This window comes from Corvus kubaryi, unplaced genomic scaffold, assembly GCF_017639235.1.
Source record: "Corvus kubaryi isolate FWS band 111438036 unplaced genomic scaffold, C.kubaryi_AGA036_p1.0 65368, whole genome shotgun sequence".
Classification (NCBI taxonomy): domain Eukaryota; kingdom Metazoa; phylum Chordata; class Aves; order Passeriformes; family Corvidae; genus Corvus; species Corvus kubaryi.
The window spans coordinates 1-27,140 of NW_024581949.1; the positions used below are offsets into that span (position 1 = coordinate 1).

General features: G+C 38.0%; 1 protein-coding gene across 1 annotated transcript in view; it reads right to left on the bottom strand.

Annotated features, from left to right (window-relative positions):
* Positions 1-8: 8 nt before the first annotated feature.
* Positions 9-27,140, bottom strand: part of LOC121673373 (sodium leak channel non-selective protein-like) — a gene marked incomplete at both ends in the record, with an annotated part of 49,175 nt that continues 22,043 nt past the window's right edge. The window contains 19 exons of the mRNA XM_042046634.1: positions 9-272; positions 983-1,131; positions 3,287-3,355; positions 4,352-4,471; positions 7,219-7,293; positions 7,687-7,793; positions 8,327-8,420; positions 11,873-11,971; positions 12,055-12,175; positions 14,134-14,240; positions 14,940-15,044; positions 16,173-16,340; positions 18,119-18,250; positions 18,352-18,472; positions 18,850-18,906; positions 21,370-21,492; positions 21,654-21,745; positions 22,939-23,008; positions 23,447-23,548. Of these exons, the coding sequence (XP_041902568.1) occupies positions 9-272; positions 983-1,131; positions 3,287-3,355; positions 4,352-4,471; positions 7,219-7,293; positions 7,687-7,793; positions 8,327-8,420; positions 11,873-11,971; positions 12,055-12,175; positions 14,134-14,240; positions 14,940-15,044; positions 16,173-16,340; positions 18,119-18,250; positions 18,352-18,472; positions 18,850-18,906; positions 21,370-21,492; positions 21,654-21,745; positions 22,939-23,008; positions 23,447-23,548 (2,175 nt within the window). The remainder of the gene's footprint in view (positions 273-982; positions 1,132-3,286; positions 3,356-4,351; positions 4,472-7,218; positions 7,294-7,686; positions 7,794-8,326; positions 8,421-11,872; positions 11,972-12,054; positions 12,176-14,133; positions 14,241-14,939; positions 15,045-16,172; positions 16,341-18,118; positions 18,251-18,351; positions 18,473-18,849; positions 18,907-21,369; positions 21,493-21,653; positions 21,746-22,938; positions 23,009-23,446; positions 23,549-27,140) is intronic.

Below are 27,140 nucleotides of genomic sequence, written 5' to 3' on the forward strand. Positions count from 1 at the left end.
TATGAGACTGGAACTGCAATTTGTGTGTCATGTTCCGAGGTTTAGTGGACATTATTTTCTTGACGAGATAAAGGCAAGCCCAACATTCCTTGTACAAAGCTAAGATACGGAAAACAGTTTGAGATGGAAGGGTAGCTCTCATTTCTTGTCTACTTATCTCTGGCAGTATTGTAATTACCATGCAGTCATGCATAATTTTGTTCCAGTCTTCTCCAGTGACTATTCTGAAGAGTACAGTAATAGCCTTGCCAGCTGATGAAAAATTTGCATGTCTGTTTTAAAGAAAGAGAGAGAGAGAGAGAGAGATTGAGAATGAGAGATTGTTTCACTTCCCAGAATTAAAACACTGGCAAGAAAAAATGTTTCCATTTTCTACTGTTCTACTATTTTAACCCAAAAATAGTTACAGTATTATTTGAATGAGCTCATTGAAATATTTATTTCATGACTTAAAATACAATAACTGAACTCTAGCTCAGACACTCAATACTCAGGTCTGAGTATTTTAGCTCACTTTATCAGAGATCTAAAGAAAACTCAAGGCCAGATCCTATTTCCTGTCTCCATTTTCTTTTGTAAGCCTGATGATGACTGGGAAATAATCCAGCTAACAGCCATTTCAAAGAAGTGTCTCCTTTCTGTATCAGCCTGGTATATGGATCCTGTTCCTGGGTGATGCTAATAAGATGCAGTAGGTACACTGTGTTTCAGCAGCTTGTGGGCTAGCACAGTACTGCTTTGAAGCATATTTCAGCTGGCATAATGAAGAACAGCTCTCAGTCTGCTCTGGGTTGGATCAGGTGTCATTTGGCCCAATGCACAAGGACTCGACCGTGTCTCCTATCAGAAATTCTGTTTAGAACTCTTCAGCCAGACCTGAAGATCTGTCTGGCTTTTACCACAGATAAACTTCTCTAGCAGAATGTGATTTCTTCAGGCTGTTTAAAGAACCTCCCCATGAGGTAGGAACTATATACTGTACCTGTTAATGTTCTCTCCATATTTCACTGTACCAAATAACACTACTCCAGCAAAAGCATAACAAAGAAGCAGTAAGAACATGCCCACTATGATGAAGAAGCTCTTGTACATGCTGACAACCACAGTCAGGAGCAGCATTTTTAGTGTCACCTGGAAGGACAGAGAAAAAGCAGTCCATGACAGCATTCAGGAAAGCAAAGATAAAAAAACAGTTCTTACACTTGCCATTTTGACAACAAATCCTTTATACACATTCATTAATGGATGAGCTCAGTAAAATGGTACATTATGAATGTGATTTGAACTGTGTGTGCTTTTTATTTGTTATAGACATCAGCACATCTCCCTCATTTACAAGGTCAAGATGTTGCTCCTCAAGAAGTATATATAGGATATACAGTGTAGGATAGTACCGTGATGGTACAGCATAAGCTCAACTATAATATTCCAGGACCAGTATTTTCCTGAAGTATCAGCATTAGCAATGCATGAACAGTGGTGCAGTAAACTACTCTGGGCTTATCTGAAAGTGATCCTAACTGTTAGACAGAAACCACATGTACTGCAGCCTACCTAAAGGACTGTCTTCATGTATAGAGAAGGGGATTTCCTTAAGATCAGTACAGCTTCTTTAAGCTAGTAATTTCTCATGGAAGTTTGTGAAAGCCCAGGGACACCTTCCAGAAGCCTTCCAGTACCTAAAAAGGGGGTGACAGGGGAGCTGGAGAGGGACTTTTTACAAGACCATGCAGTGACAGAATAAGGGCAAGTGGCTTTAAGTTGAAAGAGGGTAGGTTTAGATTTGATATTAGGAAGAAATTCTTCACTGTGAGGGTACTGAGGCACAGGAACAAGTCGCCCAAACAAGCTGAGGATGACCCATCCCTGGAAGTGTTCAAGGCCAGACTGAATGGGGCTTTGAGTAACTTTGTCTAGTGGAAGGTGTCTCTGCCCTTGGCAAGGGGGTTGGAACGAGATGATCTCTAGGGTCCCTTTCAACCCAAACCACTCTGTGAGTCTATGATTCTGCAAAGTTGGCCAAAGAGCATAAGATGAGAACATAATTATGAAAATTTCATAGGCTGTAGTCCTTGATAATAGGTATTACTTTCCCATGCATGTATATTTTATATTTTACTCTTGATAAATTTATTGCCCTAGATTGTCCTAACACCCTTAACTACTCTGGATGCGATGAAAAATTCCCTTTAATGGGACTGAGGGCGTCATTTTTCTTTATAATTGTGCCAAATTCCTGCTGACCTTTAGTCATCACATTGGATCAGGACAGGTAAATTAGTGAAACTGACACAGTTTGTAACATGAAAGTACAAACCAATAGGTTAAAACCGTGAAAAAACTTTACAATCAATCAGAAAGCTTTGAAGGCAATCACTTGGTCTGGTTGCATAGGAGAAGCAAGGATTTTTCATTTGACTTCCAAGGCTCTACAGGCTCTGTGTAGTCTGATTGAAAGAAAACTTTTTATCTTTACTGAACAAACCCTTTGACTTACTGTTCTTAACCCTGGCAACCTAGTACACCAGTCTTTTTATCATTTACTTTAATATGTCAGACTTCACAGAAAATATTTGGATAGTCTAAGAAGTTCTACAGCAAGGGAATGCAGTGTCACCACTTGTTAAATAAATGTGTTTGTTCTCTGCTTATGCTTATTCTGCCAGTCTACTCTCCATTACACCAGAGAAAATCCAAACACAAAAGAAATGTAAACTTGAGAAGTGACTTGCTTTGTCACCATTCCAGTGTTTCCAGAAGAACATCTTGGCCCAAAATTGTTTTTAAATTGAATATAAATCCTTTCCTGTGACAAGACATACAGCGTAAAGACATAAGACACAGACCTGCAGTCTGGAGGAAGAAACTTTTTTAAGAGAGCACTATCATATCAAAATGAGTGCATTCAACCACCACTACAATAGTCTTGCAGCGAAAATAAATAAAGAGCATGCCCATCACACCTCACTGAAATGGAAAGGGCTGAAAGTAGCATAGTGTATGTCCAGAATGGTAGAGAGCATTTTTAAAAGCTGCAGTATTGCAGCTGCATTTTGTTTTCTTAAAAAAATTAACTTTTCCAGTAACCATCGCATTATTATACAATATACTTAAAATCCTGACATTTTAAAGACAGCATGTAGAGTTGGAGACTGCTGCTTGAAATCTCCTTTTTTTTCTCCTAGAAAACTGAGCCTTACAGAATTTTCACTAGAGACGCACAGCATCCAGTCCTTTAATCTATACATGAGCACTGCAATAGTTGTAGTTCCTAATTTGTACTTACGTGCTTCCCACAAATGGAGAAAAACCTGAAGACGATTACACATGCCCCCATCATGTATGTGTATGCATTCTGGAACACAAACACAGAAGACTTAATATATGGTCCCCCAGGAATCTCTTGAACAGATCACAAGAACTGATTTTTTAGTAATGTAGGGCAGTCCCCATATAAAATAAATCATAAACTAGTAGCAACAATATAAAGAACACAAACCCAACCTCCTCACACGTCAAGCCAAAGAAACGTCAGTCCTCTATTAATTATGTCCATCAGGCCCAGTGTACTCATCTAGGCAATTGCTGGGTTACAGAAACTCCTCAGGCCTTCCAAGCTACTTAGTAGCTCCCTGAGCAAACTGTGAATGTCAGGGCAAAATGACTAGTCACACAAAACAGAACAGAAACAAACAGAACTTGGGGCAGACAAGAGAGAATCCTGCAGACATTATAAGGTTGTGACTTTGACAACTTGTGACTGATGACAAGTATCAACCACCCCTTCTCCTTCTCCTGTAAATAAAGAAACCAGGAGTGTAGTCAAATTTAAAAAACATGTGAAATGAAGGGAGAGCTGATTTCCTCCGCTCTCCTTCATGTGTCTTGTTGAATTAAACACTGCCCCTTAACCAACACCAGTGGTATAGAATTGCTGTTGGGTTTGGGAGGGTTTGTCTAGTTCAGCAATTTTGAACCTATGTCTTCTTCCAGTCCTCTGCTCCTGTTTGTATTCTGTACCTTGCCTCTTTCTTCCTTCATGCTCATAAGACTGTTAGCAAGAACTCTCACTCTCTTCAGTCTCCTTCCTTTCCTCACTTACATCCCTCCAAAAGACTTGTTTTCTACCACATTTACACACTCTAACTTGTACCAGTAAGACAATTTTTGCACTACATGATTGTCCAAGACAATGATTCATTCTTCTTAGCATCAAACTTAGTTTCTTTCAGACATATTTCAGCCTTATTGAACTCTCAAAGGTTTATCTGAATATATACCAGCAATCCTACTGCTGGTGCTTAAAGACAAAATAATTTTAATCACTGGAATTGCATTTTGTATATCTTACCAGTAAGGCAAAGTGAAGTATCACCCATATAACTCCAAGAGATGTCACCAAGAGATCATACCGATTTCTTCTGCTTTGCCAGAAGCCAGAAGGTGACATGGCAATAATCTTCATCGTGACCTACGGATAAAAAAAATTCTAACTTGTAATGAAGAAATGATTATTCCTTGCCATGAGATCCTCTTCCATTCCCCAAAATGTTTGACTGGGTCCATTTTATGAAATAGTTTCAAACAATGAGGGGTAGATTTCACATCAGCTAAATATTCCCACGTGCACTAACTGGATAATATTAGCTTCCCTTGGATGAAGGAAAACTGGCACTTGTGTAAGACCACAGATGACCAAGGGATGGACAGCATTCTGAAATGTCTCTTGTCTCCATCAAGTATCAAAGACAGACTTAATGCTTAATGTATAGATTGCTGAGGTGAATGTGGGCTTCAGATAGCTTAAAGTTAAACAAGTCATGTCAATAACATAGCTAAAAAAGCTAGCAGTATCCTAGCTAGCTAACTGTCTGTAAGCAAGCTAAAATGACATAAACACATCTGAACTCAGGAATATAATTGTGTTCTGCAGCAACCACAGTTCGGATTAATTAAAAAGCTTTCATATATTGCAAATATTTCTTGCTTTAAGGAATATTCTGTACTCAGAATCATCTCTACTCAGCAGCATGTAAAAAAAAAAAGCTAAGAACAGTAAAGGCAGTACGTTTTACAATGTACCTGGTAAAAGACAGCTTCCAAAGTGCTTGACATTTCCAATTTAGGTTACAGGAATGCAGATGAGAAGCTCAAGAATAGATACTAATAGTCACAGAAATAGTCACATCAGGTAACAGATACCAAGGTAGAGTGATGCATGTAAAGGGAACGCTTAAGAGTTTCTCATATACAAGTTGTATTAAATCTCAGAGCAGGTTAAGAGTCACTATAAAAAGGCTGTAAATGTCAGGCATTCATTACATTATTTTTTCCATCCCACCTTGCAACCCTGCCATTTAACATTTCTGAAAATGAAACCAGATATAAGAAGACACTAGCTTGAGGTAAAAGGCTGATTTTCCAGTTAGCTTTTTACCTTATAATGTTTTCTGAAGCCTGACTACAAAGTGAACAATGTAGTCTCTGAATCTCTAATTATCATTTGAGTTACCTAAGGTATCTTGACTCCTTATACCAGATTTACAGTCACCTGAGATGCCCTAGGGAACTGAAGATGGATGGATGGATGGGACTTGCAAGGATGACATAAGACCTGTAAACATCCCTGGCATTCTGGAGTGGCTAGTGGAGGTAACTGAATTTCACCCTTCACCTCCCTTGATCACAGTAACAGCTTAAACACCTACCTCACATGTAGAATTTAAACACCTAGCTTCAGGTGTCCATAAACTTGAACTGAATACCACACCATGGAAATAAAAAAAAATCACATCTCCCTTTACTCTGTCATCATCAGTGTGGTAACAAAAGTGAGATCTTCAAATTCTTCCTATTTTCTATACCACATATTTAGGATGTAAGCAGTAGAGGTTTAAGGCTGAATCAGGAGGTGTAGGGTTGGACACGGGACCATCAGCTATGCAGAAAGCAGACAGCAGACTCTGAAACCAGACTGTGCTGCATTAGGGAAGATCCTGGTCAAGAAGCTGCTTCCTCTCTCCATAAATTGTGTGTGCACTCACAGTGTGATAGCTTGCCTGTTGAGACAGCCAACAAATTTTTCTTGGCTCTGACAAAGTTCCTTTGAAATTCTAGAAGTGTATTTGTTTCCCCTGGCAGTATAAGAGAAAAAAGTATTTCCAAAGACATAGTTACTAGGTAAATTAAAACCTGCCTGAGTATGACACAAATAAAACTTTTCTGTGTTTGCACAGTCTCTCCAGAGATACTGATTTCTCCTGGGTAGGGAAAAGAGAAGCAACAACATGGACATACTCTAGCTACAGCTGCTACAAGGTCTTCACTTCATTGTTTATTCATCACTGCTGGCAAAACCTATCAATGGAACATAGGAACTGTCATATTGGATTAGAGCAGTGGGAAACATAGTCTACTATCCTGTTTCTGATAGTGGTCAGTGTCAGCTATTCAGTGGGGACTGACAAGAAAAGTAGTCAACCAAAAACTTATAAAGAATTGTGTACTAACCTAACCACAGAGGAAACATCTTCTTTAGCATCATAAGTGTGTGCTTTGTTACACTATGGATATCCTTATACATTAAAAAATATACATTTTTCAAAATGTGTTTAAATCATTAGATTCCAGTCTTATGAAAATAGGCTAAATACACCTTGCAGAGATTGTAGTAACAATATTCTCATAGATAGAGAGCTGCTACCACACAGGAGCCAGACTTGTGCAACAAAAGATAGACAATACTGGAGCTGGGGTGCAGCTTATTAAAAGATATTAAAATGAAGTACGATACTTAAAACAAAATGGAGAAAGGTTTGATTTTTTCACAGCTACAGAATAGTGGGGAACACATCAGGAAAAACATAAATGAATGAAGCAGAACTTCCATTAGACAACATAGACCTTTTGTTGTATGGAGGGAAGGTAACATGAGATGTTCTGCAAGAAAAGAGTTCACTGGGTTCACCAAAGCACACTGTTAAATACTCAGACTTGAATATATATCAAAAGACACAAAGCTCAAGGTTGTAGAGAAGTATGACTACAACACATTAAAAGTTTCTTCTTACATGTTTAAAGACAAGTGACACGGAGAACCCTGAATGTACACATTCAGAAATAAACACCACTGTGAAGAATGAGAAGCATCCCTAAAGACAAAATGAAATATATAAATACAAGTCTTACTCTCAAGAAGTCATAAATATACTACTTTACCTCAAGGACAAAAATGAAGGTGAAAACAACAGACATTGTTGCTAAAGGCACAGTCACTGGATCTGCAGCATCCCACTGAAAAGCAAACATAATCCATTCATAGAAGAATAGCTGTTAAACAGAATAAATGCCTCTTCACTGCCTTAACTTTTCTTGAGGGTTTTGTTATGAATAGATTTCACTTTAAAATATACTCAGACAGGAATGGCATCTCGGTGTACTCTCTCAGGTTTACAGCTTAATTAGAAATTAAAAACAGTGGACAACACTACAAAAAGGCAGAAATTGACTCAGCTCCACATTACAATTAATCTACAGTGATCTATGCCAACAGAGATTGCTGTATCTAGGAATCATGTTTCCTCGCATTCATCACACTAATGGCTCAACTGATCATTAATTGGTGTTAGGAAATGTGCAACACATGCTGTACTACTGTAATGAAACGTTTAAAAGAGACACAATTACCTTAACTGATAACAACACAGACTGGGCCAGAACAAGTACAGCAATAGTTCTCTTAAAAAATGGATGCTGCGTTATATCATACATCTTAGCTCTAAAGCCATCGTTATCTGAAAAAGAAAGAGTTTGAGGAGGAGAGCTAAAATACAAAATGACATTTCCCCCTTATTTCTTGACATATTTTCCATGTTCATTAGAGGCAAAATAATCCTTTCCCATTTTCAAAATACATTTCTAATTTTCTGACACAATTTTCCATATCAAACAGGGCTTCTGAACATATAATTTCAAATACTGAACACCAGTGTTGCATGAAAGCTTTGGTACTTTTACGGCAAGTGTATCATTCAACTGCTGTCAGGTTAATACATTCCATTCATATCATTACAGCCAACTGCAAATATTTTTCATTTAGAAATTCATTTTTTCATTAAGGCTTATCCTAAAACCATCGAAGCACAACCTTTTTTGGGTTGATTTTAATAGCCTTATGGAGAGATCTGTAGTTGGAGCCTGTTTCCACATTAACTTATGCACAACCTCCTAGTGGCCTCACGATTACAGTTTTAATTTGAATTGCAGACTCCTGGGGAATTACGAACACTAGGGCTCAACATGAATAAAATCAAAATATCTTTGATACCCGGACGAGGTGGGAGATGAAGAGGTTGCGCTATCTTCAGTCTGCTTTTCAGATCCTCCCATCGTCTCTGATCTACAGTCAGTAAAGCTGTCCCCTTAATATACAAAGAGAAGCATATAAAAGCTTTTGTCATTTAACAGCTAGAGTGTTCAACACTGCAACATGAAAACAACATTCTCCTTGGTGGCTGAGATAAAGTTACATACACAACTTCCCTTAAATAACACACTGTTTGGGGAAAGAAGTCTGAAGTATCAGCTGTTACTCAAGAGGATTTCTGGATGCATTAGCTGTGAGTTTCTGGGCCTCAACTCAGCAGGCACAGTTGCTGCCCTGTGTAGCAGCAGCCCAGTGTGGGCAGTGAAACACTGCAGGAGGTCTTCCATTTGACTGAATGTCATTTGCCAGGAAGCAGAATGGTGGATTTTGTCTGGACTTTGCAGCAGAAAATCCTGTGGCTTGCTAGTGCTACTACAGTTTCTTCAGGGAAGGAGCCCTCCAGGACACCACCGCTGCTCTCCACAGCTCTTCTGCTTGGGGTGTAATTGAAATAAAATAATAGTATGCTATGAATCTACAAGAGTTCTCCACAGAGGAAGCTCAAAGAGAAGTGAAGACACACCTTTAGTGCGGGTGGTAGTAATGCGTGTAAATGTTCACATAACATAGCAAACTTCAAACACAATTCAGTGTTATCTAAAATGACCTTCAGCAAAGTAAGTTCCTTATCACTTCAGAGAACTGTAAAATCTCATAGAAGGATTCTAGAGTTACAAAAACAAAGGAGACCTTTTCAAGGTAAATGTCAAAAGCCTGTCTCCCAGACACTTGGCTCCTGTCCCAGTCAGAAAAGAGCCGCACTGAGCTGGGTGAGGGCTGGTGTGATCTTTGGGGCTTGCTGGGCATAGGCTTGTGTAGATGCTGGAACTGTGGCTGGCTGTGCAACTGATAAGGTCAGGATTTCGTCCTCTTAGTGATCATAATCTCTTTATAGAGCTGTGTTCCTAGATGGTACACTGGGAAGAGGTGCCTTCCAACACAGTGTGGACAAAGTGACAGATGTAAAGATGCTGGTTATTCCTGTCAACCCCAAACGACACCATTTAGAAACACAGATTAAAAGACAACACCTCAATGAGCATGTCTGGTTTATATTCTTGGAGAGCCTTCACAGCAAACAAGACAAAAGGTGGCAAAAAAGAGTGGACTTTTGTAAAATCTAGAAATAATGGTGCCAAATTGCTTTGTTGCTCAGAAACTGCCAGTTCTACAAGCAGGATCATCATAAGGGAACCACAGAGCAGAGCACTGCAAGCAGATCTAGGGCTGGAGGAGCTGTGCTTGCATTTGGACTTCAGCTCAAAGTGCTAGCTAATATTTTAGTTGATCACATCTTCACTGCTGACTGAACTCCTGGAACTTGGGAGCTGTGACAAGTGATAGGTGGGAATTGAAATGGGGCTGGGGGTTGGAATAATTTGGGCTATTGCCCAGTCACTGGTACAACCAAGGACACAGCCCAGAGCTTGCTGCAGTACTTGCCAGTCCAGCATTTCTACAGCTGCAGTTCCAACTCATATGAAAAACTAGAGCATATCTGAAATTATAATATTTTTTCTTTTTAGAAAATTTAGAAATTTGTTCTCATGTAAAATAGTTTATTCAGTAATTGTCCAACTCCGATCCTTGTCAACAACTCCTGTAATTGTTCTAACCATATGTCAGCCATGAAATTTCTAAAGAAAATATCTACTTTAAACACTAATATATTGGTCAAGTAACTAGTTTTAAGAAAATGCAACCTAATCTCACACTGTGGATTGTTTTGCTCTCACTCTCTGGGCTAGTTGCCAGCCATCTCTCTACAATCTTCTTTTTAGTTTCTGGGCATTTCTTCACTCTATTTGAATATTAATTGGGTTGAAACTCTTGCCCACTTAATTAACATTAATCTTTTCAACTCAAATCTGAAAACATTTTCTTTTCCCTATAGTAAATACATAAAAAGTAACAAGAAGTCAAGAAAAAAGAAAGAAAAACAAACATTACATGCCACTGCCAGTTACTAAGAAACAACTGAAGAAGCTGAACCAGAACATATGAAAGACTTATACTTTAAGTATCATGTGAATTCTATAGAAATACTGCCTGATGCGCCTGTTCAGTGTAATTTACAGGGAACTGTTACTAGTGAGCAAGGACAAAAAGCATAAAGCTTTTTGTAGTCATCTGTGTATTGACAAATTTGAAGGAAGAGTAATACTGCATAGCTGTACAAGAAGTGACAAAAGCATCTATAAAAATCCAGTGGAATTCTCATACTGTAGAAATTTCAGTTTTGTTAATTCACCAGTCAAAATTTAGTGAAGAAGAAAAAAAATTATTAGCACATTGCTCCTTGTTCTTTAGAACAGATACATTTTAACAGGAATGACTGCACTTCATCTCACCAAAATTACGTAAACATAAAAATACATTCAGAACAGGAGAGATTTTAGGCAATTTTTTTGGCTCACAATCTTCTTGACCCCATTTCATGATGCCCTGCTTGCCCACATTAATGCACAGTAAAGTGCTACTTGGCTCCTTTCCAGAAGGAGTGAAGTGGTTTCCCTGATGGACAAACTCAACTCTTGTGTTTGCTGCTGAGCTCAGGTCAGGGCCATAGCCAGCACCCAGCTCCAGCACAAGCACACTGGGCTGTCACACATCTCCACACCCCACAGCGTGTAATCATCCTTTCCCTCCCATGCCACAAGTGATAAAAATATCCTATCTCATTATTTTTGTGAGCTTGAACTGAAAGATGAAAAAAATTAATAATTTTGTCTTGATGCCTCAGAGGCACCATAATAGGCTCAGAAAAAACCCTCAGATTAAAGGTTGTGCAGTGTATGTGCAGCAGTCCCATCCAGAGGATTCTACCTTTTAACAAGTGTAGACATGAGCTGCTGGGAAACAATTCCTCTGGGGGCAGGTTTTTCTCCTTTTCAGGGTAATCCAAAAAGCCCATGTGAACTTGCCTAGAACACTAGCTACCTTTTTATTTGAGTGATGGACAATTATTTCTACAATGTACTCTGCTGTTTGTAAGGAAAAAGCCACTCAGCTTTACTTTGGATCTGAAATACTGCAATGGGAGGGTTCTAAAGAGACCCCTTAGTTGCAACACATGGAAGCATAATGTCTTTTTATCTGCCACCATGTGTGCCTACATCAAGCTAAACAGCTGCATCTGTAAATACATCTTGCTTTATGTTTAATCTCCATCTAGCAGCACAGCTGCACTATAAATAAACTCTAACAGCTTTGTTAGAGTGTGTGATGGATTGCTGTCATCACAGGCTTCAATTTTGTAGCAAGTATGGATCAAGTGTATCTGAAGCCATATTTGCAGTCTCACAAAATGTGAGATTGTTAAGGCAGTACTAAAGACAGCCTTATCAGGTAACGTAGACAGCATAATATCAGTTTCAGATTTCTTACAGAGCCAGTTCTCCACTCAATAAACCCCCCTCACTCAGAATAAACCACCTCACTTAGTACCTTGTTTTCATTAAAATTAGCGATGACAACTCCAACAAAAAGGGTCAGTCCAATCATGCAGCCAAGGAATACAAAAACATGGATGTAGATTCCATGGATCTGAATAGACAAAAATAAGTAATAGTCAAAAAAATTCATAGTTATTTGTTGTAGAATTGAAAGACTCTGATGTGTTTCCTTACCGGACCGACACGATGAATAATAACATCTCTGACTTCCACCCAGCCTTTTAACGAAAGAACTTCAAATAGTGCCAGCATTGCATTGCCCACATTATCAAAATTAAAATTCCGAGGATTTGCCCTGAAATGCAGTACACAAATAGGTGTAACTTCAGCAGTAAAGTTGTTCTATTTCTTACCTTGATTCTTCATAGTCTAACACTTGCAAAGTTGGTGTGAAACCTCTCTGAAACATATCAAAGTTTCATATCAGGAATAAGAAAACAATAGCAACAGCAATAAATATGTAAAGCATAACATTTTAGATCCCTGTGTATGTTTTGTTTTCTTACTCAGAATCTGACTCACAGCAGTAAAGCTTATAACATGTTCAAGGCCAGGCTGGATGGGGCTTTGAGCAACCTGGTGTAGTGGGAAGTGTCCCTGCTCATGGCAGGGGGGTTGAAGCTAGAGAATCTTTAAGATCCCTTCCAACCCAAACCATTCTATTGACTCTATGTTGCTGCATTTTAATGCTTTTGCCAGTGACGTAAGAAAAATACAGAATTCAAGAAAACAATCGATCTGATGGCATTGGCCAGATTCTAAAATAAATTTACCTGCAGGAGATAATTCTCTAACACACATAAAAGATCTGGACTCCAAGGTCAGTGAGATGGTTTAGAAAATGCTGTTCTCTATTTCATTATCACGAGGAACTGATAGTATAAAGCAAAACTTACTGAGAGGACGTCACATCTTCTTGGCTTTCCTATACCATCTGCTCTGACCTTTTTTATCAGTTGAGATTCAAGACAATGTTTCCAGCTTAACATTAAAAGTACTCTCTTTGGGCTAGGTTAGCACTTTGCTCTGCCTCCACAATCTGAGCCAGATAATCCAAGGAGCCCAATGAGTTTTCGACAGTTTATAAGGTAAATAGTTGTATTCCAGAAGAGTTGTTAAGTATTTGGTGCTTCTGGAATCCAACCATTCGGTGAAAAGAGAACTCTCAGATGTAGATACTTCTTTTTAATGCAGTCCTTATATTAAGATCTGGCTCTTGAAAATCTGGCCTGACAACCAACAGGTGGTATAAATGTCTTTGCGGTAAAACATTTTTCTGCAATAACAAAGCATTCCCCAAAGTTTACAGTTATGCTGATTAAGACAGTTTTTGCTTATTTCTGGATCAAGCTGAACAGGATTGGATTTGCTTACTCGAGGAAGAATTTCTCTGAAGTATACAGAAACAAAGACTTCTGCAGATGTCAGAGTTTCACTGACTGTTCAAATCACAGCATACTATTTCATTAGTGTAGGGTGGCTCTGAATCTACCACTGCTGGTACATTCTTTATCCACAGACATGGCCAATTAAAATAATTGTAGCTGTTAAGCTGATTTTGCAAAATGCCAACCAAGTGAAAAATATAAACAATTAAAAAGAGTGAGTTTTGCCTGTTCAGGTGTTGGAAAATATTAACTGGACTTCATCAGAACACTAATCAAAAACATACATTAGCTTTTAAATAATTTTGACTGCACTTCTGCACCAGATAGACCACAAGGATTCCCTGCACTGGAAAAAAAAAAGAAACTGCTAGCTGGCATGGTTGATGGCCATAGAAGAGAAAGGCTGTTTTTAGACATGATATGATCATTTGTTTTTATGGGTAGCTGTAGGCAGGTTGATTTCCATTTCTTTTTCTTCCCATCTTTTCCTATCTATTCTTAGGTTCTATTGTTGCTTTATGGCTCTCAGGATGCCTTCATAATAGTCCTAAAGAACAACTAAGTGATGATACTTTTCAAGAAAATAGCTCCTGCTGTAATAATAACCAAATCAAATCTAATTCCTATATAGGTTCAGTACCTAGCAGGTTTTTTTTCTTCCTTTCTGTTTATGAAGTGGAGGTTAAGTCTGGAAAATTTCATATTTCTGGCTTTTTACTAAATATGCCAGAATTTTTACACTTAATATCATTTGAGTTACAATAAAACCCCTCCACAAGTAATTTGATGTCATCACATTTGAACCATTTTTCTACACCAACAGCTGCATTTTTTAAGAAAGACAGGCCAAAGTGTAGCAACTCACCAGACTCGTGGCACCCAAAATCCAGGCTTTTTCTCTCCAGGTCTTAACTTTAAATTGAGATTTTTGGAAACACTTACATTTATTCTGAAGATGCCATGACAATCTTCCTATAGTGAAATAAACCACAGACTGAGATTAAACAGAACCCTGTGAGAGATGCCAACATGGCAGCATAAATAGCACATTTGCCATGATGGGAAAGCAATATACACAGAAATGAAGGGTTATTTATAAGTCTGTGATTAATAGTCATGGACCTTTACCCACATGAGAAATACATCCTTCCTTCAGGACTGACAGTGCTGTACAATTTGCAAGACTACATAGCCTTTCACCTCTTTCCTAAAGACCACTGCTCCCTTTAGGTGATGATGATATTTCTCCAAATGAAGTAAGAAACACAGTTAACTTTCTCCATGTAACCCACATGGCATCCCCAGTGATGTAGACCTCTAGCAGTCTAACCTGTTTTTCAGTTGCGGACCTAGGAATGCAAAGGTGTCATTTTCCATGATTAATTCCATGTGCCAGCCAGTCTTTTGCAGATAACATGGCATTCATTTGACAATTTTTTTTTAAGACAGTCTCCAATATTTGGACCTGCTTTACTTTTTATGTGGAAACCCATCCTTACCCTCAGTTGCTGACTCCTCTATCACCTTTCCCTCCATCATCCTGCTTCTGAAGAAGAAAGAGCCCAAGATCTCTGTTTCTCATATGATAGCTCTGATTGCCCCACTTGCTTTCCCCAGCAGGCAAAAATGGCACAAAGTACCAATATTTGGAAGCAGAAAAGCAGTTCTTACCCTAGAGATGATGTGAGGATCATTGCATTTAGCCAGTTTTCCAGCAAATAGCTGCACTCCAAAGCTTGCGAAAACAAGCATTAATGTCAGCAAAAGAATAGAAACCTGTAAAAATGAAGTTGTACTTGTCAACCTCTTCTTCTGCAGACTTGAAGAAGAGGATCAGCTCCCTTGGTGAACTGCAGGGAGGATTGTTTTGTGGCATAAACCTGGAGATATGGCTTTTGTAACAGACATGTTACTTTAGGTTCTGATCCAGTAACCAGGTGCTGTGTTATATTAGTCTTATTTTTAACATAGGATCTGAGAATTGCAGATAAGGATGAAAGCTTTCTTGCACTCAGTGTACTACCTTGCTAAATTCTGTATGCATAAGAATTGCCACTCACTTTAAATACATTGTTTGAGTACTTGCATATGTGCTGCTTCTGTTTTGCTGATTCAGGCTAATTAAGCTGATTAAGCCGTTGTTGGGTATTTAATTCCAGGATAGCTCCAATAAAGATAAGCATGGGCAAATTAAAATGTAAATATCTTTAACAGAATACAGTATCTATGGAATGCCCACTAGCTTTTTACTTTTTGTCCTTGTTCTATTGCTGTCTACAAGTATTCTGTAGCTTAGTGTTTTATAACAACCTGACCTAGTAAAGCATTCTGTTAAGGAATAAAATGGCTGTTGCTTAGGCTGCCCAATATCACATAGGGTCCCAAGACAATAGATTATGTTCTGATCAAGCAATTGGAGACTCCACTGTTGTTCTTATTACTATAAGTGCATGACCATGATCATAATAATAACAAAAAAGATGTAATGAACAACTGTATTGTTTTTGGCTGCCTCTCAAAAAACTTGAAGGTAGAGATCTGCAGCTCAGAAACCAGGTTTACTTTTGTTCTTGCAGAGCTGCCATCCACTACTACTCATCTTTCTTGACCAACTAGAACTGTGAATAAGAGGTAGATTTTTTTTCAGTAGTCCTATGTAATTATGACCAAATATATGCTAAGCAAGTAATATAATTTATAAAAGAATTATTACAGCAGCTTTATTCAGTATGAGTTACTTATATTCTAATTTTTAGCCTGTTGTGTGGTCATTTGCAGTGACAGCCACAATGAAATATAAACAGACAACAGCAGTGAAAAGAACAGAAAGCATGAATTTTATATCAAAATATTAACTTATTACACCTTCATACATTTTTACAAGAAAAAAAAATTGGCACATACCAAAAAAATTTCCTTAAAGCCACTAAACAGCTCTCGCACCACCTTCCTCATCTGAGGGACCAGTTTGAAAATTCGAAGAGGTCGGAGGCAGCGGAGCACCATTAGGAGCTGAGCTCCAGATTTGGCAGGGACGTTCTGAGGCATCCAGCACAGGAATATCAAACTCACCTGGGGGTAACAGGACAGGAAGAGGCAAAGAAGGATCAGGCTTACAATGTCTTACCTGGCATAGACACAGCACAGAAGGTCAAAGAGCACTTCTCTATCTTAAAATTAGAGGAAAGAATAAGGCAAAAAAAATCTTTTTTACAAAAAGGGCTTAGCTCTCTTATGCCCTGGCTTATTGTCCTAACTAATGGAATCAGCTTGTCTTTGTCTCCCCCTTTGACTCAAAATCAGTTTTATAATCTTAATCAGATGGAGTAGTTCCCAAAGGAAAAATAAATTAGGCTGATTTAAAAGACGGACACAAACTATATTCTTGGAGCAGGCAGCATTATGCCTCTCCCTCCTTCTCATTTCAGACATTCTACCCTGAAACTGAGAAATCCTCACCTGGAAAGTCTGTTAACAGTTTTCCTGACAGTTTTTCCTACTACATTGTTACAGGCATAAGCGGTTTTATCACCATGTGGTTTCATCACACGAATGTTATGTATTTGAAAGTGTTTTCAAACAGCATAGTTGTGTCATGTAGCCTGAACAATCTCTGACAAATGGTTATTGATTTAAAGTCTCTTAAGTGCTTCTTGTTTTTTAAAAGCCAGTGTTATTATAGGGGGACAGAGGTGAGAGTATGACAAAGAAGTAAGTGCACAAAAAAATGAAGGATCAAGATGATATCACCAATGATTTAAAACAGAATATAATTAAAAAAAAAAAAAAATTAAAAGACAGCCACCCCACCAAAACAAACAGACTTGCCAGTGCTTCTGACTTTCTTCCACATTCTTTTAACATCACCACAGTCACATTTGGAATATCCAAACTACACCACCTAAATTTTCCTTCAGACAAGCAGAGGGATTCAGAGAGATTTCAAGAAACTAAAGCACATAGGAATTGTGCATACTACAGTTTGCACAGGGTTTTGTACAAGTATGCATATTTTTATTTATGCTAACAGTGGAATCTTTGATACAAATTGGTCATGACAAATTTTATGCAGCACATCTGCCTGGTGGATTAATCTCTGAAAGATTTAATCTAAATCCATCAAAGCCATTTTTCTCAGTAATTTCTTCAGTTAGAAATTATTTCATACTCTATTATACTGAGCACAGTTTTTGACACATTCTGTGGTGTTTACTGTCATATGTGAAGAGGAAATGGACACCATCCTCTTGTATTTAAATGCAAGAGATTTCCCAGAAAAAAAGGGCACTATTGAGAAACTTTTCCCTGAGAACCACGACTGACAGATATAGGATATAGAAAAATGTTGCTTTGCTTTCTTCTACAGCAATACCAGCAACAAAGATGTGCCCTCTGTCAAATGGTAAAGGCTTTTGAAACACCTTCAGTAAAGCAGGAATATTGTTGAGAGGGGAAGAAGCAACTAGTATCTATGAAACAGGTAAAATAAAGATTCTCCTGCATAAAAATGCTGAAGCAATGTCAGAGATCTTGAATTTACTCTGAAGGAACATCAGATCTGATAGTAAAAACATATCAACAAATAAAGAATTAAAAGGGGCTATACAATGACCCCACACTAAGTTGCCAGGTGTTTATCACATCAGTGTATTTTTAGACGTCTAAACAAGTATTTGTACAGATAACTGATAGGACTGCACATGAAAACAATGGTGTCTGAACACAAAGTACACTACTGCATTTGTATCATAGTACAGAGCCAAACCTTTTCACACTACTAAACATTTATATAACCAAATATATAAAAATTAAGAATGTCACAACAAACTTCAATAAATATAGAAACTTACAAGATATATAAATATGTCCATAACTCCTCCAAAGTCCCTAATGACAGCTGTTGGTGTAAAGAACAAGCCATCTGCCATAATCTTCAGATTAAGCTCAATACTCATGAATATTACAAAAACATACTCAGCAATCTGAAAATCAAAGCAGAGAACAATCATAGTTTAGGAATAGGCAGTGGAGAAAAGCAAGGTGACTGGGGTTCAATAATTGTAAAACGATTCGGTGGCAGTACCTGGAGTGTTGGAGCATGCATAACTCTTCTAAAAGGGGATTCAAACATCATGGAAATGCAGGAGCATATCGTAACAATAATCATGACCCAGTCCAGGTAAGTAACCAAACCCAGCAAGTCACTGCGAACGATACATAAGGAAGTGCCATTACAGAAATGCCCAGAGCTCTGTGTACCTGTTTTGTGCCTACACTACAGTTAAGTGCTTTCCTATGAAAAATAAATTGAGCTGTGTCAAAGATTTCAGTATTTCAGAAACATGTAGGAAACTAGAGGAGTTACATGCAAGTGAAGAAGAAAAGTTTGATTAAAAAATTCTCTTCCTGTTCATCCTTCTCCCCAAACAACTCCATAGTAAGAAAAACATTTTTTTTTGGGGGGGGGGGGGGAAGAGACATACACATGTGCATGCACATTTACACACATCCATGCATGTGTGCACACACACTTATACTGCAGGCTTATGTGATCAAGCAAAGTTACTTTTGCAGTGCTTACTAAAGCTGATGGTATTTGGTATTTTTCACAGCTCCAGTAACAGGATCTGTTTTAGAACTATAAAAAGAAGAAAAGATACAGTAATTTACATTTTATTTTTGTCTGCATTATAATTATACCATGCATCCGTCAACTCAAAGTAATTTCTGTCCAAAATCAAGGCTCCATTTTATCTTGTCTTTATTTTAAATGTCTGTATAAGTTTCATTTAATTCTATGCAATTTCAGTCATATTATCAACATAGATAGTATCACTTTAACTCATTGCATACCTGTAATTCCCCTAAGATTCTTTGAACTGACAGTTTTTTGGGTCTTGAATTTGTAAACAAGGACTTAATCTTGTAATTTTCTTGGGAATAAGGGGGATAACCTGCTTTATTTTATGTACCAAATTTTATTTACCAAAATGCTCTTCACATTTACTTCAAAACCTCTTGGACCATGGATGGATGAGGCTCTGAGCAACCTGGCCTAGTGAAAGGTGTCCCTGTCCAAGGCAGAGGGGTTGGAACTAGGTGATTCTTAAGGCCCCTTGCAACTCAAACCACTCTATGCCTCTGTGATCGTATGATATCCCCAGTTAAAATACACACACACACACATACACACACACACACTCTCACAAAAATCCTTCCACAAGCTCTCGTCTTTTATTATTTCTTTAATCTTTTTCTGATTAATATTTTTATATTCTCTGTATCTGAATTTTCCCATGTAATTGCTGTCCTCCACCTACCATATCCAAACACCACTAGGCAGTCAAAGAGTGAGAACAACTCTGTAAGTAATATGCACGTATCTAGGTGACATGAGTTAAGTTCTTGCTGCAGCAATTATTTATCAATTTCATACAAAGTAGAATGACTGCTGTGGGAGAAGCTACAAGAATACTTTCCAAGAAGTTTCCCCTGGCCCATTGGTTATAGGCACTTTTACTTATCTTCCAACTCCCACAGGAAATCATGCCAAGACAGGATCTGCAGTGACATATCCTATATTTCATTGGAGGGCTCTAGCCATTGGGATGTGAAGTTGCCAATACTTCCTTGCTGAGCTTAAAGTGAAAAATGGACTGAACACACTTGAGGAATTACCACCAGACAGATTTCATGGTTATGAATTACAGGAATGCACAAGACATACAAGGAGAACAAGAAACATCTTCCACAGGCCAGGTTCACCCACTTAACACCAGTAAGTACACAGAACATACTGGATTAGGTGCCTTTCCACTGAATCCAATGACTTTTGCTTCTTAGACTCATGCCTCTCCCTACATTGTACATAGCAGCATTCCTCAGCCTTTTTTACTAGAAGAAAATATGTATCCTGTAATTTTGAAAAAGGTATCTAAAATATCTTACTTGGTAAGCTAGATGAGAAAACAAATAAAGCAGGTAGGATAAGTAAATGAAAAAAAAGACTGTTTAAGAAAATCAGTTTATTCTTGTAATTGCAAATATTTTATTTAAACTGTTTTAATATAAATATCCTGTTACCACTGGGCACTCCACAATGCTAAGAGGCAATCCACTTGCTAAGTGGATTTGATTGACTGTTTGTGTGTTTTGTTTTTCTGTTTTAATTTGCAACTGCTTCATGGACCAGTGCACCACAATCAAGTTAGCAGCTGCATAGAAAAGTGGGGATGTAACTCAAGGACACGTCTCTACAAAGGTGGCAGAAACTTAAATACACGTATTGTTAAAACTGAGTATCTAACCATCCTGCTACGCTAATTAAAAGTAATTTGTTGAAGGGCACAGAGAAAATCAGTGGTAAAGCAGCTGCTGAAACCAGTCCTTCTAAGTGCCAAGCTCATAGCCTTGAGCCATCTTACACTGTCTCTTTGCAAGATGACATGCATTAACCTTTTAAAATCAGGGCGCCAGCAAGAGACAGAGGTTTAAAAGAAGAGCTGTGAGATGATTTTATATCAAGCTGCTTGTACATGGCTTGTACATGCCACACTCACATATACCTACAGCTTACTTGCTGAGTCCTCCTGGTTTTCATCAGGTTTCAGCTTTTCTCCTATTATCTCCCACAGCTGAACACCTCCCCATTCCATTCTGGGTCCCTAACTATGGGCTAGAGAGTATTTGGGTGAGCATAGGTGCAATTCATTTCTCTTCACCTTCTGTTCTATGAGTAACTGTTGGTGTATAAAAATTTCTCACCTTATGATGAGGAACAGGAAGAGAATAGCAAGCTGATTCCCAAAGGTCTAAAAGTGGGAAACATTAGCCTTTCCTCTCAGCTCATGCCTGCAGTTTCCCCACAGTATTGTCCACCTCAGCATCACAGACTGCTCAAACACATCTGCCCTTACACAGCATTTTATTGCTTCCTTTCCTCCAACAGCAAGACGACACCACAGACAACTGGCTGCCAGCTTGTCTGGTGACCACACTATATGCAGTTTTCCTTGTAAATGAAAATCAAGTTAGAACTTGATTTCTAAGGACATGGAAGTAAACACCCATTGGAGCCAATGTTGCTATGAAATGAACTTACGCATTAAAGCGAGCCCGTACCACCACTCGGCAGAAGTTCCTGAATCTGTGCTCACGGCCAACTATGAAAAGGGGTTTATCGAAATACGGGTGATTCTCTCGCAGCTCCTCCTCCTGGACTTTCCTTTTGAAAAATCGTTAATTATTAAGTGTTACACATTATGCCTGGCAAAACTATCCCTTACACTTTGTTCCTTTTTTCATGTTGACTCTTAATACTTTTAACTTCATACAGAGAGTAGTTAATACAGAAAATATGCACTCAGACTTTTGATTTTTAAATACCTCTTCATTTCAGCTTGTTCCTTTTTTTCTTGGATCATCTTTATCTCACTGTCTTCTCTCTGTGCATTTCTGTATCTCACTGTGTTGGAGTGCTAGAAGCAAAATGATTCCTTTTAATCGAGGTCTGAGGGTTGTTTTTTAATGTTTCAGATGAAAGCAAGATATGGTATTTTACATAGAAATATTCAAATGAAAGATCTTTATTTCCAAATGTAATGCACATCAACTCAGTCAAGCATATTGCACAGTATTTTCTATCTACAGCACAAGGCTCCTTATTTTCATCAAGGTTAATTTCAGTTCTAATTTCATGCTTGAGGCTCCATCCAATCTAACGTTTAACTTAAAAAACAGAGGTCCTGTAAGTCCAGCCAATCTCTCTGAACTGGAATGAATACCATCAAAGTTACTAGGGGCAAAGACAAGGAAAGAAAAGGCTTTACACACTCTTTCAGCTTCTCAAGCCTGCTGCATGGCTGCCAGGCTGAGAGGCATGCAGATCATACAGGTAGTGACTGCTGAGTGCAGGGCTGAGGGAGAGGGAGGGAGCGAGGCAGGATGCTGTCTGAGCTCATGGAGTGGAGGGAACAATCAGCACTACTGTTCTGAGTTATGTGAGTCTTTGAAGCACCCCTGGTGGGGTAATGCTGGGTGTTATCCTTACTATTGTATACTAGCAAAGCCACATCTGCTTTAGTTACCTTTAAAGACTGAGATAGTTTGGAAATGGGGTGACTAATATTGCCCCTTGACTTTTCATTGTCACAGAGATCCACAAAATATATGAATTTGCAGAAATGAAAATGCACTTAACTACATGAAATAATACCACAGTGAAATCCTTGATTGCTGTTCTCCCTTTTAGTCTTTGTCCCTTTGTCTGACAGTTCTGCTGCTTGGAAAATATTGCTAAACTTTCATCAGAAATTTTGAAGTGCTATTTTGCCAGCCTGAATGATTTGTCTAATTTCAGAGTTAACACTTTTTAAGGTGTCCTGGGTAGCAATCGTTGTGTTCCCAATGCAGTGTCTGCAGATTCAGTGACTCTCTCAGCAAGCATTCCAAAAACAGTAAGTCTATCAGTGAAATAATCATGTCAATTATTTTGAGGATAATTCTAAAGCAGTTACGGCATTTGTCTTATGACTTCCTTTCAAGATTTCAAAAGACAAATTGCAAGCAAGTTCATAAACAGAAGTGAGTCTTACACAAGCATTTATTTGATAGTACCTATTCTTATTTCTTATATTTTCAAATTGAAACCAGCATTTCTATGAGGACTTACATCTTGAGTCAATGTTTCAAGAGATTTTCCTCTGCTGATTCGCTGGCTATTTGAACCATGTCTCAGTGACCTGAAACAATCATAATCAATTTAACAATACATCTCAAGATGAAATTTTGACCTTTATAAGATGACCATTATTAAGCACTGCTCTTCCGCCACTCAATATCTCAAATTCTTATCATTTTTCTCTTGCTAACATCAGAAGCTTATATGCTCTTCAATTGTTTTCAATCTGGTCTAACATAAGCCAATTTCTGTCCTTCTGATCTTTAAATTGATAGCTTTGTAGTTGGCAAAGGAAATGACATTTGAAATAAAAAGGCATTTTTTCCATTTATACAGTACAATGAATTTCATTATGGTTACAAGGAAGAATGTAGAATTCAGTTCTTTGTACAAGTAAGTAGTTTTGGCTTTACATATGTTAGGGATTGCTCAAATTTAATTCCTTTTTTCACCTTTATTTTAAGAATATTTTAAAACCATCCCTTCTGTCCATTTTTACCTGCGTTCTTGTCGTATATGATGCTGGACACTAAGTATTGACCTTTCCTTTGCTGGCTGCCCCTCAAATGATCCACTCAGCATGCGTTGTCTAGTGCAGGCCCTACGAAGAAATGTACACAGAGTTTTCAGTATAAATGATAATTTCAGAGGTAGCACATTCAGAGAAATCATCTTGGCTTTGTGGGGAGCAAGGACTTCAAGAGCAATAGAGAATAACAATACAAGAGCAATCGACTTTCCAGGAAAATATGTCCAAAGCAATGGACCCCCGCTCTGCAACACAACTGGTCATCCAATGAACCTTCTCCATGCCTTAGCAAGGGCCATCTATGACTTTTGTTCAGTTTGCTGTAGAATTTTTCATCCCTCAAGACTTCACTAAGTGTGAAAGGGGTCAAGCAATGCACTAACCATCAGTAAAACCAGTTTCTCAGCAATAAAGAAGGGAATAGAACAAGCACAACAGCATTTTTAGTCCCTTTTAGGGCTGCACACACATACTTATGACCTACAACATAACTTGGAGTGCTCAAAATAACTGGAACCATACATGGTATGAAATGAAAAGCTGCACATTGCTGATATTCTGTAATACGAAGTGTCTGCTCTTTGGGAATGCATTCAACTTGTAGCACTTTGTTGTGTGGGTTTTCTCACTTGTTTGCTCATGGTTCATTTTGTTTTTTGCTTAATTTTGGGAAACACATTTTACACATTTTGGCAGAAATGAGTATTTGTTGGCCAGTAAGCTTGCCACAGCTGAACAGAGCATACGTATCTTTATCTCGATGGCTACAATGAAATTGATTTGCTTAAGAAAAGAAAAGGTTTCCAATAAAAGAGCTCACACAGATCCCTCTGATGGCTGAGAAATGGAATTTCAACACTGGAAACATATTTTAACTTTCCAGAATGATTCAATTTGAAGTTTACACTGTACACTCCTTATTGCTCATTTTGTGTTATGAGACCATTTAGAAAAACACAAGACCCAGCTGGTAATATTCCATACTTTTTATTGAACTGAATCTTCATTTTTTCTGAAAAGATGAAAAAAACTATATGCTCTTTGTGTAACCACTCTATTTGCCAGTCTACTGTAAGGCTTAGATAAATGCCTTGACAGCATGGAATGACCATGCTTGATGGTAGAAGGTGTCCATGGCATGTTCTTTCCCCACTGTGGCTTTGTTTTTCACTCTTCTCCACTTTTTTCTTCATCTTTTGGATTTAAACACATAAAAATGATACAAGCAGCAATGCAAAGTGATATCTGGAACAAAAATGAGAACATTAAAATGCTTGTCAGTGTCACCACTGCCAATCAGATTAGCATGCTAGAAAAATACATTGTGCTACACTTGTTATAGAAAGCATTAGATTACACTACACTGCACTAAAGCATCATGACACATAAGAAAATTACTGCATGTCTTATAAAACACAGCTCATCTTAGATAAATCATGAACATTTTAATACCAAAGGATTTTAAGCATTATACTGTGGAGGATGATACCACATAACACTGTCTGAAAGCAACTGAGATATTTGAATACCTTTGCAATTTTTGATTGAAAAAAAAGGCAAAAAAGAAAACAATTATATCCTAAAAATAGATCCTATCTAACTCCATTAAAATTAAAATCCAGTTTTTCCCAGCAGAGACAATGAAAAGTTCTGGGGTCTGCCTTCTCTATAGAGGCTTCTTGGTGTGGCAAAGAGGGTAACTTATTTCTTTTTCCCCCTGTAGATATAAATTATTATGCTCTGCTTTTAACAGCTAAAAATTATTTTCTTGACATCAAAAAGTAACTTGTTCATAAACTTTTCATGTTCTTGTACACAGAAACTTGAATTCCAAGTTGCATAAACACTTAGTGTCCATAATAAAAGAAAACTTTAAAGGCTCAAGCAATAAATTCTTTACCTGAATAATGAACGAGATGGCTTATTTGATTATTAATAATATTATGAAATAGACATAGTCATATACTACGGGCATACTATGGCAGAATGGGCATGCATAAAGAGTAACACCTGTAGAAAGGCTTAGTATTGTTTATGAGCTCTAAGTTAGATTCCTAAATCTATATTTAGCATTTATATCCATTGCCTCATTTTCATTACCTCTGGAAGCCCTGCAGCTCTTCTGAAGTCAACAGAGAAATAATGAAATACTAGTTGTTTAGCACAGAGATCAGAAATTTTTATCAAGTAACTCCAAAGAGACTTTTTTGTATTTCCAGAGGAAAAGATGTTGTGCTGAAAAGGCCTTGTCTACTTTTGACAGCCTCTCTCCTGGCATTCTCCACTTCATGGGAATTAGTGCCATGGGAGTTAATCTTCCTTGTATGAACTCTTAGTAAAAGCCACGCTTAGTTATCCTTTTGACTCAGAATCTGGATATTTTTCAGCTGCTTAGACACCTAGAGTTGCAGATCTTTGGGGACATTTGAAAAAGATGGCAGGTGCCATAAATTTTTCAGAATTGCAGAGTTGCCACTTTTAAAGTCTGCAGTAGGGTTTATGTTCTCACTTTAGACATGTACATGTATGTGCTTACTCTCAGTGCCTGCCTGTGAGCCACGTGTGCAGGCCTTTAGCCAACTCACGGCCAATGGAGATGTAGGACTCAATTAAATTGGTTGGACAGAGGTGGCCAGCACCACCTGCCATGCCTTTGAGTGTTTTGCCTTGCTCCAGCAGGGTACAATACACCTATAAACTTCTATATTACCTGCCATCTTCCAGAGGATGTTTTGGACATCCTCTGGCATCCCACACATTACTGTATGTCCATATGTGAACAAATTCATTGAATGCTTGGTCAGTTAATTTAATTAATGATGTTTGGAAGGTATTAAACTAACCATAAAGTGGGCATCTAAAGACAAAGCAGTCAGCTGAAGATCTCACCGGGCTCCATAACCTTTATTGATTACAGCTCTGTCAACTAGATGGTAGAGTTCATCCCTTAGCTCACAGGCAGATTTGGCTGCCTGGAGTTGAATCCCAAACCAGGCACAATCAGTGTGCCACAGTGTTAAAAAATCAGTCCTATGTGGTTTGAAAATTGGAGTTTAAAAAAATGTTTTTCTTGCCTTGATACATTTTTATGTAACTGTAGCTGGTCAGAATATTTTGATCTTTCTTCAAACAAGAGAGGCAAAATTACCCTTTTTAGCTAAAATTGCCCTTTTCATCTTCCTATACTACTCCTCTGAAATATTAGATAGGTTCACTTTCACTTGTGGAGGAATAAGGAAGGTATGAAACAAAGGAGAAGAGAAAAGAAAATAAATATGTCAAGCTTCTGGACTTTGTACTCACCTTGCAGAACTCTGAACACCATTCAGCAGCTGCAAACCACATGCTCCAAATATGTCTTGAAAAGTGCAAATGTAATAAAGTATCCTGAAAGAGAAAATGCAATTTTTTAGGTTACCAGAAAGCCAGGTGAAGATCACACAGAACAAGACAATACTGCAATACCACATAGCTTGTACCACATAGTTTGTATTACCTGCAACCAATTAGGAGGTCCACATTTCTGAAGTCCTTCAAACTATTTCATGCTTTGGAATTCCTGAAAAATAAGTCGTGAACAGAGTGTTCACATAACATTCTTTGACCAAATGTAAAATGTTAAAGGTTTTGATCAATACTTCAAAATACCATACCTTTAATGAAA